Here is a 15,060-nt window from a genome sequence, read left to right on the forward strand (position 1 = left end):
AAAATCAGTCAGATTGGACCTAACAGAAGATTGGACCTAACAGAAGCAATTTTTAAAGATTAAGCATTTGTTTAAATATGGTCAAAATACAATATGGACTACTCAACCAGTAACTATTGAATGGAATAGAATTAAAAGATTTTTTTAATGATATGAGAAATGTAACTGCCTTATCAGATGCAATTTTTAAAGATTAAGTATCTGTTTGAATATGGTTAAAATATAACATGGATTATTTAATTAGTAAATATCGAATGGAATAGAGTTAAAAATGAAAAAAAATGGGGGATATAAATGAATTTTAGTTTGAGAGAGATACTTTTTCTTTTTTTTATTTATTCTGAGTAGTACTGTATTTTTTTTATATGAGAAATGTAATTGTTGGGAGGATTATTGTGAGGGAAACAGCTTATATATTTAACCATAAATCAGTTTTGAAAAATCTTAACAGATAAAAATGATTTCAATTTTTTGGGGAAAAAGTCTAAATGAGAATGTTGAAAACAGGACATATAACTCAACCAAGAGGACTAATTAGAAAAGAAGTTCTATACTGATGCTATTACTACTTGGATAAATGTTAGAAAAATGTTTATATTTAACCTCTTTGTTACTAAAATATTAAGAACTATATTAACCTAATGTTTGCAAAAGAGAATATGGGAAGAAGAGAAAATCAAGGAAAGCTTGATATGATATGATAGAAATTAATTATTATTGATTGTTGTGAAATGTGAACCTAGACAACATGCTGTTTACTAAGTACTAAGATTGTTAGTTTTTTTTAAAATCAATTATATATATATATAAATGGAACTTTGTTGTTACGTATACAGGAAAATGCTCTATGCACAAAAATGGAAAGATACTTTAATTCCCACAATGGATAACTGGCTGGAAAAATTGATGGAATTATCTTTGTTTCCACTTGGAAATAGCTTCTGTACTTAGTGCTTGAGGTAGAAAAAAACTAAATGCTGACTTTGGGTTTTGCTCATGAAATATATTTGCTGTTATAGAAATGGCTGATATATATTACTTTATACAAGTAAAAAGTTGAGACTGTATGTTATTATCTTACTCTATTATGCTAAAAGTCGAAAGTCAATGTTTTTCTTTCTTTTCCCTCTTTTCCCCTATTTCTCCTCTTTCTCCTTCCTTTCCTACTTTCTCACTATTTTCATTTTTCTTTGTTTTTTATATTTTGATAAATTAATAAAAAAGCTCATTGTTAATTTTTACCTTCTTATGAACTGCAAACAAACAAACAAATACAGTAACACATATACTAAATATAAATCACTATGTTCTGGGAAGAAATAATGTTTCATCATTGTGATTAGGAACAGGGATGCTGGCTTGAAGATCTAGAAGATTATGGAAGATGTCAAGCTGCTACAACTGAAAGGGGAAGAAGATGAAAATTCTTTCCAGCTCAAAAGTTTATCCAATCTGGGTAATAATATGGAACAATGCGGGGGGAAGTCTCGGGAACTTTCAGTTTGCCATCGTGGCACCGCGGTCGCAGGAAGGCAAGCTCTGTTTTCCATATCCAAATTCGTTCTGCTGGAGGACCCTGGAAAGGATCAAAAGTGATGAGCAAGGAGGGGACCCCATTTGATCGTGGGAGGGTGGCGGCCCTTCTGTTTGATCCATGGAAGCCCTCCAAACTGGCGGGGGAAAGACCAGCTATACCAATATGGTTCATCACTAAGCTGCTAACAGCTGAAATGAAAATCACCACCAAGCAACTTTAAAGCAACTGGGTAAGACCCGATCCTCTCTTTAAGATTTTAAGTATTTTTTCCTGTAAAAGCTGCCCAAAGTATTTTTCCCCCTGTGAGGAGAGAGGAAAGGGAATTTTTACCCCACCCTCTAAGAAAAGCGGCAACTAACTACCCAGGAGAAACAGAGCAACTATAAGAACAATTTTAATCTAATTGGATGTATATTCTTTTGAAACTTGGGGACTAAAAGTGTTCCTTTTCTCAATGGAGATGTTTGTTTTTATTTTTTAAAAAAATAAGACTTGAAAAACCACTATATAAATTTTGATTTAAAAAGCTTAAAACGGCATCAATGACATCTTGTGGAGAAGTATGGTATTACAATTTGTTATTGCTTAAAAGAGACTTGGCTTGAAGCCCAGACTTTAGATAAAATTTCTTTGACCTTGACAGCTATCACCTGTGAAATACCCAGCTGCAAAGAAGGAACTTCTGGCCTGCTGGAACTATGAATGTAAACTTTTACTGACTCTCAGAGCTATACTTGGGGAATTGCTTTCCTATTTCTTTATATGAGAAGCATATGTTATTATATAAGATGATGGAACACCTTGAACTATAAACCTTTACTTGACAAACAACTTTTAGTATAAAGATCACCTATAACACATGAAAGAGATGTCCTATACCCAGCCACAAAAGACATAAAAAACTATTTTTAACATTTGATTCTAAAGTCTGCAACTTAGCATACTACTAAGAGAATATGGATAAAGACCAGGAAAAATCGTTTCCATGTTGAAATCAATACATAAAACAATCCTTTCAGCTTGTGACAAAATAAGAAGCATCATAAAGGAACAAGATGTCAGTTTAAATATACAAACCCAGATCTTGACTACAACCAAAGAACTAACAATGCAGGAAATAACAAGAAAACTGGAACAACTAAACACCAAGACAGAGGACCCAATTGATCAACAGACCCAGTCAACAGAAAAAAATAGAAAAGGGAGTGACAACATTGAAACTGGAAAAAACTTTTTACAAAAATCAGAAGAAATTTGAGGAAAAGGAAGCACAGGCTGAATGGAAGATAAATTGTGGGAAATTGGAGTAATAGAGAGGCGATCTAATGAATACAAATGGGCTCGTTCTTCCAAAAAAACTTCAATCAAATGGTCTTTCATATTCCAAATAATATATATAATAATAGAGGGAAAACTATTTGATCATTCAAAGCACTGACATGGAAGGTTACTGGCAAAGAAAAAAAACCAGAGTAAGACTGAAGAAAATAATGGCTTTGATTTATTAGAGGAGAATTATATTACTAATTAGAGGGTTGAATATGATGGAAAATAGATAACTTTTAGAAAATAAAGTAGCATTATAATTGAATAGCTAAGATATGTAACAAGACTATTAGGCTTTGGTATGAAAAGGGGAAAAGGGAGAAGTTGAGATAAAGGAAATTTTGATCACCTAACACAAAATATTTGGAAATCATAAATAACACTGTTTTTTGTTCTTTGTTACAATTAAATACTCAACTATAAAATGAGAAAATTAAAAAAAATATCATAAAAAAAGAATGGAAGAAATCCAGGAATAGAGAAAGCAAATCGAGTTTTTTCCTTAGCAAGGTCAATAGATTCAATTATTTTATTTCTACTACAACTTGAATTTCAGAGTTATCATTTACATATGCAGAAATTTAAAGTCTTTTTTGAATACAGTTGATTCCTAATTAAAAAACAACAACAACAAAACAAAAGTCTCATTTAAGGTGGATTTTTGTAAATATCTTAGGTTTTATTCGGTTCAAGAAACTTTGCTGGTACAGTATTTTAACTGAAAAATCCTAAATCCTGGAAAGTTCCAGTGAATTAAATGGTATTGGCTTCGATGAAATGTACGTCACTTTGTTCCATGTGACTAAAATATCTTCTTTGGCATGTACTAGCCTCCCTGCCTTAAGTGGTTTAATTAATAGTGATCATAACCTTTTCAAAAGAATGGTTTATGGTCCAAGTCTTGAAATCCTCTTTGATTAAATCAAACATAGTTTTTTAAGTTTAGCTTTCCTTTATTTCCTTAAAGCCAAAATATTTATGTAATTATCTATGATTTGGTGTTTAATCTCCAGGTTTAGCAAGGCAGTTATAAAAACAAGTGACATAGCATAATCCATTTTATTCAGGGAATTATTTTCAGGGCCTCCTGTCTGGGCCTCTGATAGCAGGCATTGCAGGGAGTCTTCCTCCTTGAAGGATATTCTTATTGGATCAATGCAATTGTACAGAGACATAGCAGTGTAAAGAAAAGTTCCCCCAATGCTTTTAGATCAGCAAACACATTGGGATGTACGGAAATATATCATGGAAACCCTCACAGATTGGCTGCCAGAAGGCAAACTGACAAGGTTACTTCCATTCTTCCTGGTAATCCTTTTTCTTCTGGAGAGGTGGCCCATTTCCATATCAAGCATTCAGCTACACCTGTCTAATTGATGATTGATAGATTGGTGTGCCAGTGAGTCATTTTTGATGCCTAGTGACCACATAGATAAACCTTCACCAGCCTCTTATCCTGCTTACTCTTTAAAACTGTATTTAAGGTCTATTTGCAACCAGCAACACACTTGAAAATAAAGAGGATGCTTTGCAATATGCTAACTTCCCTTTTGTTTATTTTTTAATTAAAATAATTTTAAGAAATAAACCAGGATATAGAGCTTGCCTGGCCCAGGACTTAAAGAAATGATAATTTTTAATATTTGGAGGAGAATGGGTTGATAAAACAAGCAATTAAAAATAAGCTGTGTCCAGATCCACATATACATATAGCATGCACGAGTTAACATATAGGTATAAATGCAATGTTAAATGAAAAATAAAATTGTTGTTAAAACTTACTTGGAGCTATAGTGTACCAATATTTTTGGGGTGGAAACATATGTGCTAACTATATATGCCCTAGCTTGCAGGGCTGTTGGAGGGATAATAAGCTTTCTAATCTTTGCAGGATATTATATAAATATGAAATAGCATGTTGATTATATACATGCTATATACTAATGTATGTCATATTCCAAGACTTGCACAATCTGTACTTATGAAGCAACTGTTGCTTATTGAAAACCTATATAACTATAAAGGTGTTGGTAAGTCATAGGATACCACGGGTTTTAAACTATATAAATTCTATACTTCTTATTGCAACTATGGTTAATGATTTTCTTATTCATCTGATCTTTCTTCTTCCCCCTCTCTCCCGCTTCTCCATAATTCTCTCTTCTCCCTCTCTCTTCACACACACACACACACACACACACACACACACACACACACACACACACAGGTAAGGCTTGGTGAAAGTTGCAGACTGATATTAGAAGGAATTAAAGGACCAGGCAGAAAAGAGTTAAAAGGGCTAGATTTGCTGTATTTTTTTTCTTATCCTAAAGAGTTTTTTGAAATGTGGACTGAAATGTTAATAACTAATATGTCAGAAGGAATACAGATTTCAATGGATAAACTTTTAGAAATTAATGAGGAAAAACTTATTTTTTTTTTTACCTGACATAGACATTACAAAGTCTGAAGACATAGAAGATAACAAAATTGAGATTATCAAAATGACAATACAAAATCAAGAAAAGGATCTGGAAATGGATAGCTACAACAAGAAATCCTCTTTATGGAATTTACAAAGTAGGCTAATAAAAGCCTACTTAAAAACTAAAGAGTGATGAAATATCAAATCCTGCAGTGCCATAGGAAGGATTTAAAGGTTAAATTGTGCAGAGCAAAAAAAGAAAGAAAATAAAGTTTGACTATTTGACATAGTACAAATTATTGTTTCATATTTCTCGTAAGGCTAATGGATTATTTTTACTGAAGTAGGATTAAAAATATTATGATTTCTGGAAAATCAGACTATGGAGAAAAGAAGTTTTACTTGTAACTTTAAAAGAGGGCAAAAAGTTAATATATTAACTTATGCTCACTATTAGATGGATTAGAAGTATCTTCCTTATTATTGTCTTTGTTGCCATTTTCTTTTTTACTTTTCTGTTTTTCTACACCTTCCAACTTTTCTTTTCTTCTGTCTAATTTTGTTTGTATTAGTTTTTAATATATTTATATTAAATATATTTATTAAAAACTTCAATACAATTATTAACAACACAAAAAAGAGTTAAATGGTTCTAGATTTTTATTTGCAAGGGACATGTCTAATAGATTTATTACACATTACTGGATGGATAAATCTATACCTGACTGAAATAATCTGATCAATTTGATGGACATCATGAGGTACTATTGGAAAGATTTAAACTGTTGTGACCTGGAGATTTGAAGTTGCCATACTATACAGGGAGGAAAAATATTTCCCTTTTATATCATCTGCAGCTTCCTTCCCTCACACACACACAAAAAATCCTTTGGTATGACAACTAAATTTAGAAACATTACAGAGTTTCTTCCATAACTTAATTTCTTAAACTTAATCCTAGTCTGGGGAGAGAGGATATTTGGGGCAAGGGGATTACAATGTACAGCACACAAGGAAGAAACATTTTACTTCCACCTTTTCTTTACCCCAGCCTTGAAACTTTCTTCTACTAGTATGCAATTATGCTCAAAAACAATAACTTCCATTTGGTTTAATGAAAGGTTTTGTCCTCCTACTCTATCCCAAGCTTAACTGATCATAGTGAACAATTCTTGAGGTTTCATCAAATGGATATAATTAATTTAGTAGACCCAATTAAAATCCCATCACTTCCTCTCTAAGATTTATTTCCTAAAGGAGGGTGAAGCTTCAAAATATGTCTTCCACTGTCATCAAAGGTACTCACAGTCCAGGAAATTGATTCAGCCTTCTAAAATTCATTGCCCAAGCTATGGACTTGGGCTATGGGCTATGGACTTAGGCCTAATAACATCTGTGCTTGGAGATAATACTGAAAGCCAAGGTCATACAAAATAAAACAGATGAACACACTTGATCAGTGATTATTCTATTGGGCAGATAAACGGACTCTCCCCTTCCATAATTTAATCTGGGAATGTTATACTTTTTCAGTATAAATTATCTACTCCAAAACTAATCTTTCTCTATTAGGAAAGTTTACACAATGTTTTCTCTTACAGGAGATATAGCATGTACTGAGGTAGAAAATTTCATTGGAAAATTCCACAAGAGATATAGGTAGTCCTCAGCCTATGGCCACAATTGGGACCCAAACTTGCCTAATCACCAAAATTGTTTATTTTAAGAAATAGAGATGATAGATCTGAGGCCTCAGTTTTCCTTGTGATCCAAGGCTTCATATTCAAGCAAGGCAAAAATAACTTCAATGCCAAATGGATGAAAGCAAATTATTATCTGTTTAACTTTTACTCTACCTTTATAGAAAAGTAGTATAGGGAAGGTTTTTGGCCTCCATTGACAACTTTGGAAACCTTAGATAACATTTTCTTTGACTTTACAGGTAGAAGTAGAGTATGATTTGCTGCTTTACTTCAGAAACAATATTGCCTTAGGTCAACCCTAGTTACAGATAGCAATATATTTGCTCTATTGTTTCAATTCCATCCTAATAACATAATTCACATAATTTTCTTTTTCCTGATCTAAATTATTATAATAGTGTAAAGCTGTTATCTGTTTCAGTAGATTGGTTCTGGATTTTTAAAACTGGGGGAAGTGGGCAGAGATAGAATGAATCTACCGTGTCATCAGATGGCATTTGATCCTTAGTAGCTTAGCTCAGAAGTGGCATGGTGCAAGTTTAAGCTGCTACCCACCAGTGCTTATCCCTGAGACTTCATAAAAGGGAGAAAAAAGTTCTACAGATGGTGAAAAGATTGAAATGAGAACATTACGACATTGGATACAAGCAATAGTCACCTTTCTTTAGCTTTGGTAAGTGGAAAAGTCTGTTTCTGAGACCTCATTCCAAGAAGTGGCACAAGAGGGGAAAATAGGACTGCAAAATTAAACAACAGTTGCCACTATATCTTCAATTTGCTGCAAATTTGCTGCAATATATCTTCTTGTCTTATGTCTCTATAAAACTCTGGTTTTATACACGATATGTACAAAAGCAATTTGGATAATAATACATAGCCTTTCAACTCCATCAAGTTACAACAAGAGTAGTAATAGCACTACAGGTAGTCCAAAATAATTGAGCCTGGAATTAGGGTTGCGAGTTGTTGCGGTTGTAAATTGAGTCATCACATGCCCAGACTCAATTTTACAATAATTGTTAAGCAAATAATATGATTGTTAACTGAATACATTTTCCCCAATAGACATTTCCCCCCAGAAATCAACAAAAATATTACAAATCATGATCACATAACTGCACGATGTTTGAAACAGTCATTAAAGTGAGCCAGTTGCCAAATGCCCCAAGTGATCCCATGTGTCTAATGTATGTATGTATGTGAGTCCATATGTATGTTTGCAGCCACTGTAACTTTGAAAACAGGTTATAAGTAGGTTTTGCTGGATCCATCATAAGTTCAAATGGTTATTAAGCAATAGGTTGTAAATCAAGGTGATAGCATCTTTTTTACTAAATTAATATTAACAATATTTTTTGGTTTAGAAAGTAACAATTTACTAGGTGCTAAAATGGAAATGTATTAATGAAAAAAAAGAAACAAAGGAGAATATTTTTTTGTGATGAAAAGAAGAAATATCTCATTTGTATTATTACTTATTGTTGCTTATTTCTCCTTTCCAACACCTGAGGTTACTCTGACAAAGATAACAGGTTTAAAAAACCTAATCTCAAATGGCAAAATGAGAAGCATAAATTCCACCTACCTCCTCCATGCATCTGGCATAAATAAGGAAACCGCCATACATTCCCCAGACCTACTGCATAAGAAATACAGGCAAATATAAACTGGAAACGATTGTCCCATAAAGGTCTGGATTTCTCCATTTCTGCTCTTAGGCACTAGCAACAGTCGAATGTGTCTTGCTTCACTCTTCCAAATACTCATCAAAGCCTGTTGGTGACACAGCGCCAACTCAACTCTGAAGAGAGTCTGCTTGCCAATTGCCATTCGAGATTTTTAATTACTAATCTTATTAACAGCACTTTGTGAAGTAGGAATGAAGTAGGTTAGATAAATAAAGAAGAAAACAAATGGTAACATAGGCATTCCAGACAAATCATTTGAATTTCAGTTGCATTTCTGGGAAAAATCTGAAATGGCATGGTTTAGTTTGCCCTTATGCTAGCCTTATGCCAAAAAATATTTGAAGTTACAAGATTACATTATGACAGCTACATGGGTTTCTGGGAACTATTTCTACCTGTCAGCAACTCCCATTTAATTATTCGTTGGGGAAAACATAAGGCCCAGTAGGAGTTTGAATTAATGCTTTTGTCACCTCACAATAGAGGTAAAGACCTAGGCTGCAAATATCCAGATGACCACTAGAGGGAAACAAAATCATCCAGAAAGCTGTAATCCTTTGATGCTGTCAAGTGGCCTACTAGATTTCAGTAATTTAGAGATTTGGTAGCACCACCTTACAGATAGTTCATTTAATTTGCCAATTAACTTACTAAAGGGGATTTGGAAAGATTTTTCTGACGTAACTGAAACATTCTTTCAGGGCTTTATATAAGAAAAGAATAACACAGTAGCTACAGGGTGAACCTAAAAACATATCTTGTTTTCCAATAATCATACCAATTAGACTTTAAAAGAGTGACATTTTTTTAGATTATTTTAATTCTGGAGATGTAGGTTCAGCTTTGCAAACTGTGTGGGAGAGAACAACAGACTTGAAGAATAGGTGGTGGCAATACATATCATTGGAGCAAGACATCCTAGGCTAGCAAATCCATGCTTCCAAGAAGTATAGGTGTGCATCTGAATATATAATGGAGTCTTTTGATTGGGTTTACTTAGAGCCAGGGCTTTTTTTGTCATAGAATGCTCAGAACGGAGTTCCGGCACCTTTTTTGGATGGAACCTTGTAGGGTAGGCAACGCGGGTTGTATGACATGTGTGAGTTCCGGCACCTTTTCTTTTTACAAAAAAAGCACTGCTTAGAACAGTGGTTCTCAACCTTTTTAATGCCTTTTAAGTCGAGGACTACTCAACCAGTCGTAAGTCGAGAACTACTCAACTGGCAGCACCGTTTGCAGAATGGGACTTTTGGCGGGCTCAGCAGGGCAGAGACAGCCTGGATAATTCCTATTGGCTTTTGAAAGGCAATAGAATTAGACTCTATTCAAGAGAGTGTATTCTATTGGCTTTCAAAAGCCAATAGAATAAAAGGGAGTAGCACAGCTAAGGAAAAGGGGGAAAAAATGGCGGACTGCGTTGTTTGGCGACCCCCGTGAAATGGTCGTTCGACCCCAAATGGGGTCCCGACCCACAGGTTGAGAACCACTGGCTTAGAGCTATCAGGTTTAGGCTGTACAAATCTAGTTATCACTACCCAGAATAATTAGCTTTTTGTTACCATCCATATTGCTGTACAGTAATCCAGAACTGGTAGTCTTATGGGTGTTCAAGAGATCCATTGACTTGCACAGAAATTAGGGCATAATCTGAAAGCTACATTAAAAAACTGTGTTCCAGGTTGCAAGCTAGCAGAACACGGCTGCATAAATTGTGCTTCCCTTCATCTCTATTCTAAGTAATAGATCCAGCAAATGGAGGTATCCTTAGTGTGGGAAAGTTAAGGAAAACAACTAGTTTTATTTTCCTTTCTATCAATAGTCCTTTGAAGATAAGAAGAAAAAAAACACTACCAATTGCTCTCTTTAATATAGGGCAAGAGGGGGATGGGCAACTGTTGAGAGGTGCTTAAAATGGCTAGTTTAATCAACTGCTCAACCAAGATATCACCTATATCTTCATCTCTTACTTATCAATTTGCTATTTTTTAAACCTGGGTCTAGAAAGAGTACCAAACAAAGATACAAAAATAGCTGAACTGACAAGTCGAAGATGAAGATGAGAGGCATAAGATGCATTTGGTAGGAGCAACTAATAAGGGAGAGCTCAATGCTCAACAAAAACTGTATATGATCTCCTGCTTGAGCAGGGGGTTGGACTAGATTAGAATACCTCCTTCTAGCTCTGTTACATTATTACTGTTATTGCAAGGGAAGGACACTGAGCAACTATTGCCAGCAGGACTTATACATGGCCCATAGAACTGATATAGTAAAATGAATAGCCACATGAAATCCTTGTCAGCAGGAGTGGCCAACCTATAATGCATTCATGGTGTCCTACCTATGAAGCTCTCTTTCCATGTTTAAACTGACCTTTTGTGAAGCACTGAACTAGCACTTTTTCAAAGAGAACTAAATCCACACAGAGAGAAAAAGTAAGTATTCAGGTAAAATCTGACAAATGTTTCAGAAAATTTTGGTCAGACATTATTTGCAAGATCCAATCAGGGTCAGTCACCAGGTTTACTCTTCTGATCTTTCAGACTCGTGCTGGAGCCCATTTTCAGGGAACTTCTTTCAACTGAAATATGTGCTTTGGGCCATTTTATAAATTGTATTTATGAGTGTCTTCCTATTGGTTGATTGATATGTTGATGGACAGTGATTGGCTGTTGTTTTCTTGTGCTGCCAAGCCCTCAGCTCCTAAGTATCTCATAAGTTGGTAAATCAGCATTCCTATTGACTGACAAGGGGTCCATTTCCCAGGCTTCAATCATTTCCCTGGCTATCTTTATACCTGCTCGGCCAACAACTATTATTTGGGCAGATAATTCTGTGGAAGTCAGGCATCTATCTATAGTGCCTAGTAAGGGGAAGGGAGGAAACAATCTCTGGCAGCCTAAAGTGACTAGCTAGAACTGAGCACAACTCAAGACCCCAGAATTAATCATGTTATTAAGAAAGCATGCTAGATCATATCCAATGAGAAATTATGTGGAGGAAAGAGCAAAACAGTATTTTAAAACTTGAACCGCTGAAGACAACCTAAACTGTCTATGTTAAGCACCAGAATGTCCTACGGTAAGGCAGCAGCAAAAAGATCTGAAAGAACATTACCTGGACATATTTGTGTTGCAGTTAAGCAGACGTAAGGATGAGTCTTTGTATTTAGGATATAGAATTGTGGTCTTAAACTAATTTAAGTCTCGTTGATTTTAATTTGTTTATATCAATGATGATTAAATCTCAATCAGACTTGCAGACTTATATAATTTGTTAGATTCATCTAAAATGGATTCATCTAAATGGATTCATCTAAATGGATTCATCTAAATGGATTCATCTAAAATGGATTCATCTAAATGGATTCATCTAAAATTCAGCTTATTATGGGAATTCAGCCACTAATTTTGCTGTTATATGAACTAGGCCAACATGTTATGTGACTTCAGCAATTGTGTTTATTAACTGGAGTCTGAGTCACAGTATTTTATATGGATCAGCCTGATCTCTGGTAAAATAAGTTTTATATTTAATAAACTTTTTTAGATTGCATGTTTTAGTTGAATTTGGTATAAAACTCTTCAAAATATCTGTAATAACCAAATTAATTGCCCTAGATTTTTTTATTGATTGACTACCCACAAGAATTACTTGACACAGATTAGAGCTGCAGGGGTCATGTGGAGAGGATTTAACCTTTGACCCCTCCAGATCCTTTTCTCCATCTCTGGCTGTTATTTGCATTGGGAAGAGAGCTAATAATTGACACTTCTATTCTTACAAATTGAGAACTTGCAGGATGATCACATAAGGCCCTCAGAATATCAAAATGATATTTAAAAAGCCCATGGAAAGAATGCAGCATGATATGCACAATGTTTGGTGATCCCTATAGAAAAAACAGGCCTTTCCTAATGAATTGGCACCAGTTATTGGAAAGCTCGAGGTCAGGGGTCCCCAAGCTATGGGCCGTGGCCCACTATTGGGCCATGGCCTTCTGGCCACCGTGTCATGGGACAGGCTGGCTAGCGCACACCCATGTGGGTGTGCACTCCCAATCACACTAACACTTGTGGATCCATTTGTGCCTGCGCGTGGGACTAGCAGAGGCAGCTAATGCCTGCACACCTGCACAAATGGGCCACTAGCGCCATGCGGGTTGCGCGTCCCATTTGCGCATGCACACGGGGCTAGTGGGGATGGGTAGCACCTGCGCACATGCACAAATGGGGTCACTAGCACTGTGTGGGTTGTGTGGCCTGTTTGCACATGCGTGTGGGGCTAGCAGTGGCAGCTAACGCATGCCTATGTAAATGGGGCCGCTAGCGCCATGTGGGTGTGCATGGCCATGTTTCTGCATGCACACATGTGTGCGTGCAAATTTCCCAGCTGCTTCCTTTCCCTCCCAGCCTCCAGCATGGAAAAGTTGCTGACCTCTGTTCTAGATTGTGAATAGGAAATCTTGATAATTCCCTTGACAGATTTTGTAGGAAATTTCCAGTTGTTCAAATATGAAAAAGAGACATTAGTTAATGATCCCAGGTTAGTAAAATATATTCAATTTTACTTATGCCATTTTGAGATATAATCATTTGGTGCTTAAGCTATCGGTTGTAAAATATACAGGGTATACTAAAAGTCAGGCTCTATAGACAGTTGATAATATTATATTAAGTTTGAATGGTTTTTTTTTCTAAAGAATTTCTTACCCATTTGGTGCATGATGTTTCTAAGTAACATTTTCTTTGAAAAAATATTAATAGAGTAAAATATTTGAATTGGCCTATGGGGCTTGACTTTTAGCACACCCTGCCTAATGGTAATTCTAAAGCTTGACTTGTTTATGATAAGTTATAAAATAAGATAAGAATATCACTAGATTCTAGTTAAATGGAACATTAGATAAAACAAGGAAGAGTAATATAAGTTAAATATTTTCTTTGGTTCCATAGTTTCCCCATGTCATTTTCACTTGTGTTATAATTCTATATATATTCATTTAATTTAACAGGGAAAAATCCTCTTAATTCAGGGAAACATAAGGACTGTTTTACCCAGCAACAACTGGATTAGAAAGAATAGTATGAAAAAAATGTACCATAAATGAATATGTTATTATATAATATAACCCAAGGTGATTAAAAATGACAAATATGGAGATCTTACCTATTTTCATCAGAATGCAGGTTCACTGATGACAATGTCTGTAATATTGTGTGGTTACTCACTGAACTCACGTTGCTATGGTATAAAGTTGATAATTCTAAATACCCTTTTGTGCATTGCTTAATTTTCTTATCACTTCTACTTTGTTTATTGGGGGAAGTAGATAGTTAATCTAGCTTTCAGACATGTCTTTCACTACAACTTCGCTCCATACGGAATCTCCCTACACAGAGATTGTAAAATAGCAATATCCAACAAATTTGAGAGCTCTGGGAAGGGGGGAAAGTCAAACGCCTTAAGCCAGTGGTTCTCAACCTTTTTAATGCCGCGACCCCTAACCAGTCGTAAGTCAAGGACTACTCAACCGGTCATAAGTCGAGGACTACTCAACTGGTGCAGCACCGTTTGCAGAATGGGACTTTTGGCGGGCTCAGCAGGGCAGAGACAGCCTGGACAATTCCTATTGGCTTTTGAAAGCCAATAGAATTAGACTCTATTCAAGAGAGTCTATTCTATTGGCTTTCAAAAGCCAATAGAATAAAAGGGAGCAGTACAGCTAAGGACAAGGGGAAAAAAATGGCGGACTGCGTTGTTTGACGACCCCCGTGAAATGGTTGTTCGACCCCAAATGGGGTCCAGACCCACAGGTTGAGAACCACTGCCTTAAGCTGTGGTTTGATGCCTCAGAAGCTACCGTATGTATGTTTAATTTTTGGAAAACAGGTAAGGAAGGAATAGAATGTTAATTTTGAAAAGTTAAGAGGCTGTATGGACTTGAAAGAATATTTCCCATGGGATGTTCAAATTTTTACAAAAGAATATATTAAGATTTTGAAAATTGTAAGAAATCTTCTCATGGGAAATTTTTATTGATTGGAAAATAAACAGATGATAAGATCTGAGCCTGGCGCTGATCCTGGTGCTTCCGCTGAGCCCTGACAGCCTTGCATCTCTAGCCATCTCTCGCTCAGGCTTGTGCGGTGCTGCCATCGGTTCAGCTCATTCCCCTCCCCTGCTACCACTTTTCTAGGATGTTGCATACCACCTGCCAGGTGCCAATGTACCACAGGTGGTACCAGTACCACTGGTTGAAAAGCCTGCTCAAAGCATTTTATAATGGTGGATGTCAGTGCAACCAGACGGTAATTGTTGAGGCCTGTAATTGTGGACCTTTTTTTGGCACTGGCAAGATGATGGCTGTCTTAAAACACG

The 15,060-nt window shown here is 35.7% G+C and overlaps 1 protein-coding gene across 5 annotated transcripts in view; it reads right to left on the minus strand.

The window, feature by feature from the left end:
* SLC6A20 (solute carrier family 6 member 20) overlaps positions 1-9,065 on the minus strand; it is a 44,426-nt gene extending 35,361 nt beyond the window's left edge. For 3 of the 5 annotated variants that reach the window (XM_039336139.1, XM_039336138.1, XM_039336143.1), the window contains exon 1: positions 8,577-9,065. In XM_039336139.1, coding sequence (XP_039192073.1) covers positions 8,577-8,821 — 245 coding nt within the window. In that variant the 5' untranslated portion in view covers positions 8,822-9,065. The remainder of the gene's footprint in view (positions 1-8,576) is intronic. The other 2 variants (XM_039336141.1, XM_039336140.1) reach the window with 1 other exon arrangement.
* Between the last annotated feature and the right edge of the window lie 5,995 nt (positions 9,066-15,060).

Source organism: Crotalus tigris, unplaced genomic scaffold, assembly GCF_016545835.1.
Source record: "Crotalus tigris isolate CLP2741 ecotype Arizona unplaced genomic scaffold, ASM1654583v1 scf7180000017666.27876245, whole genome shotgun sequence".
NCBI lineage: Eukaryota > Metazoa > Chordata > Lepidosauria > Squamata > Viperidae > Crotalus > Crotalus tigris.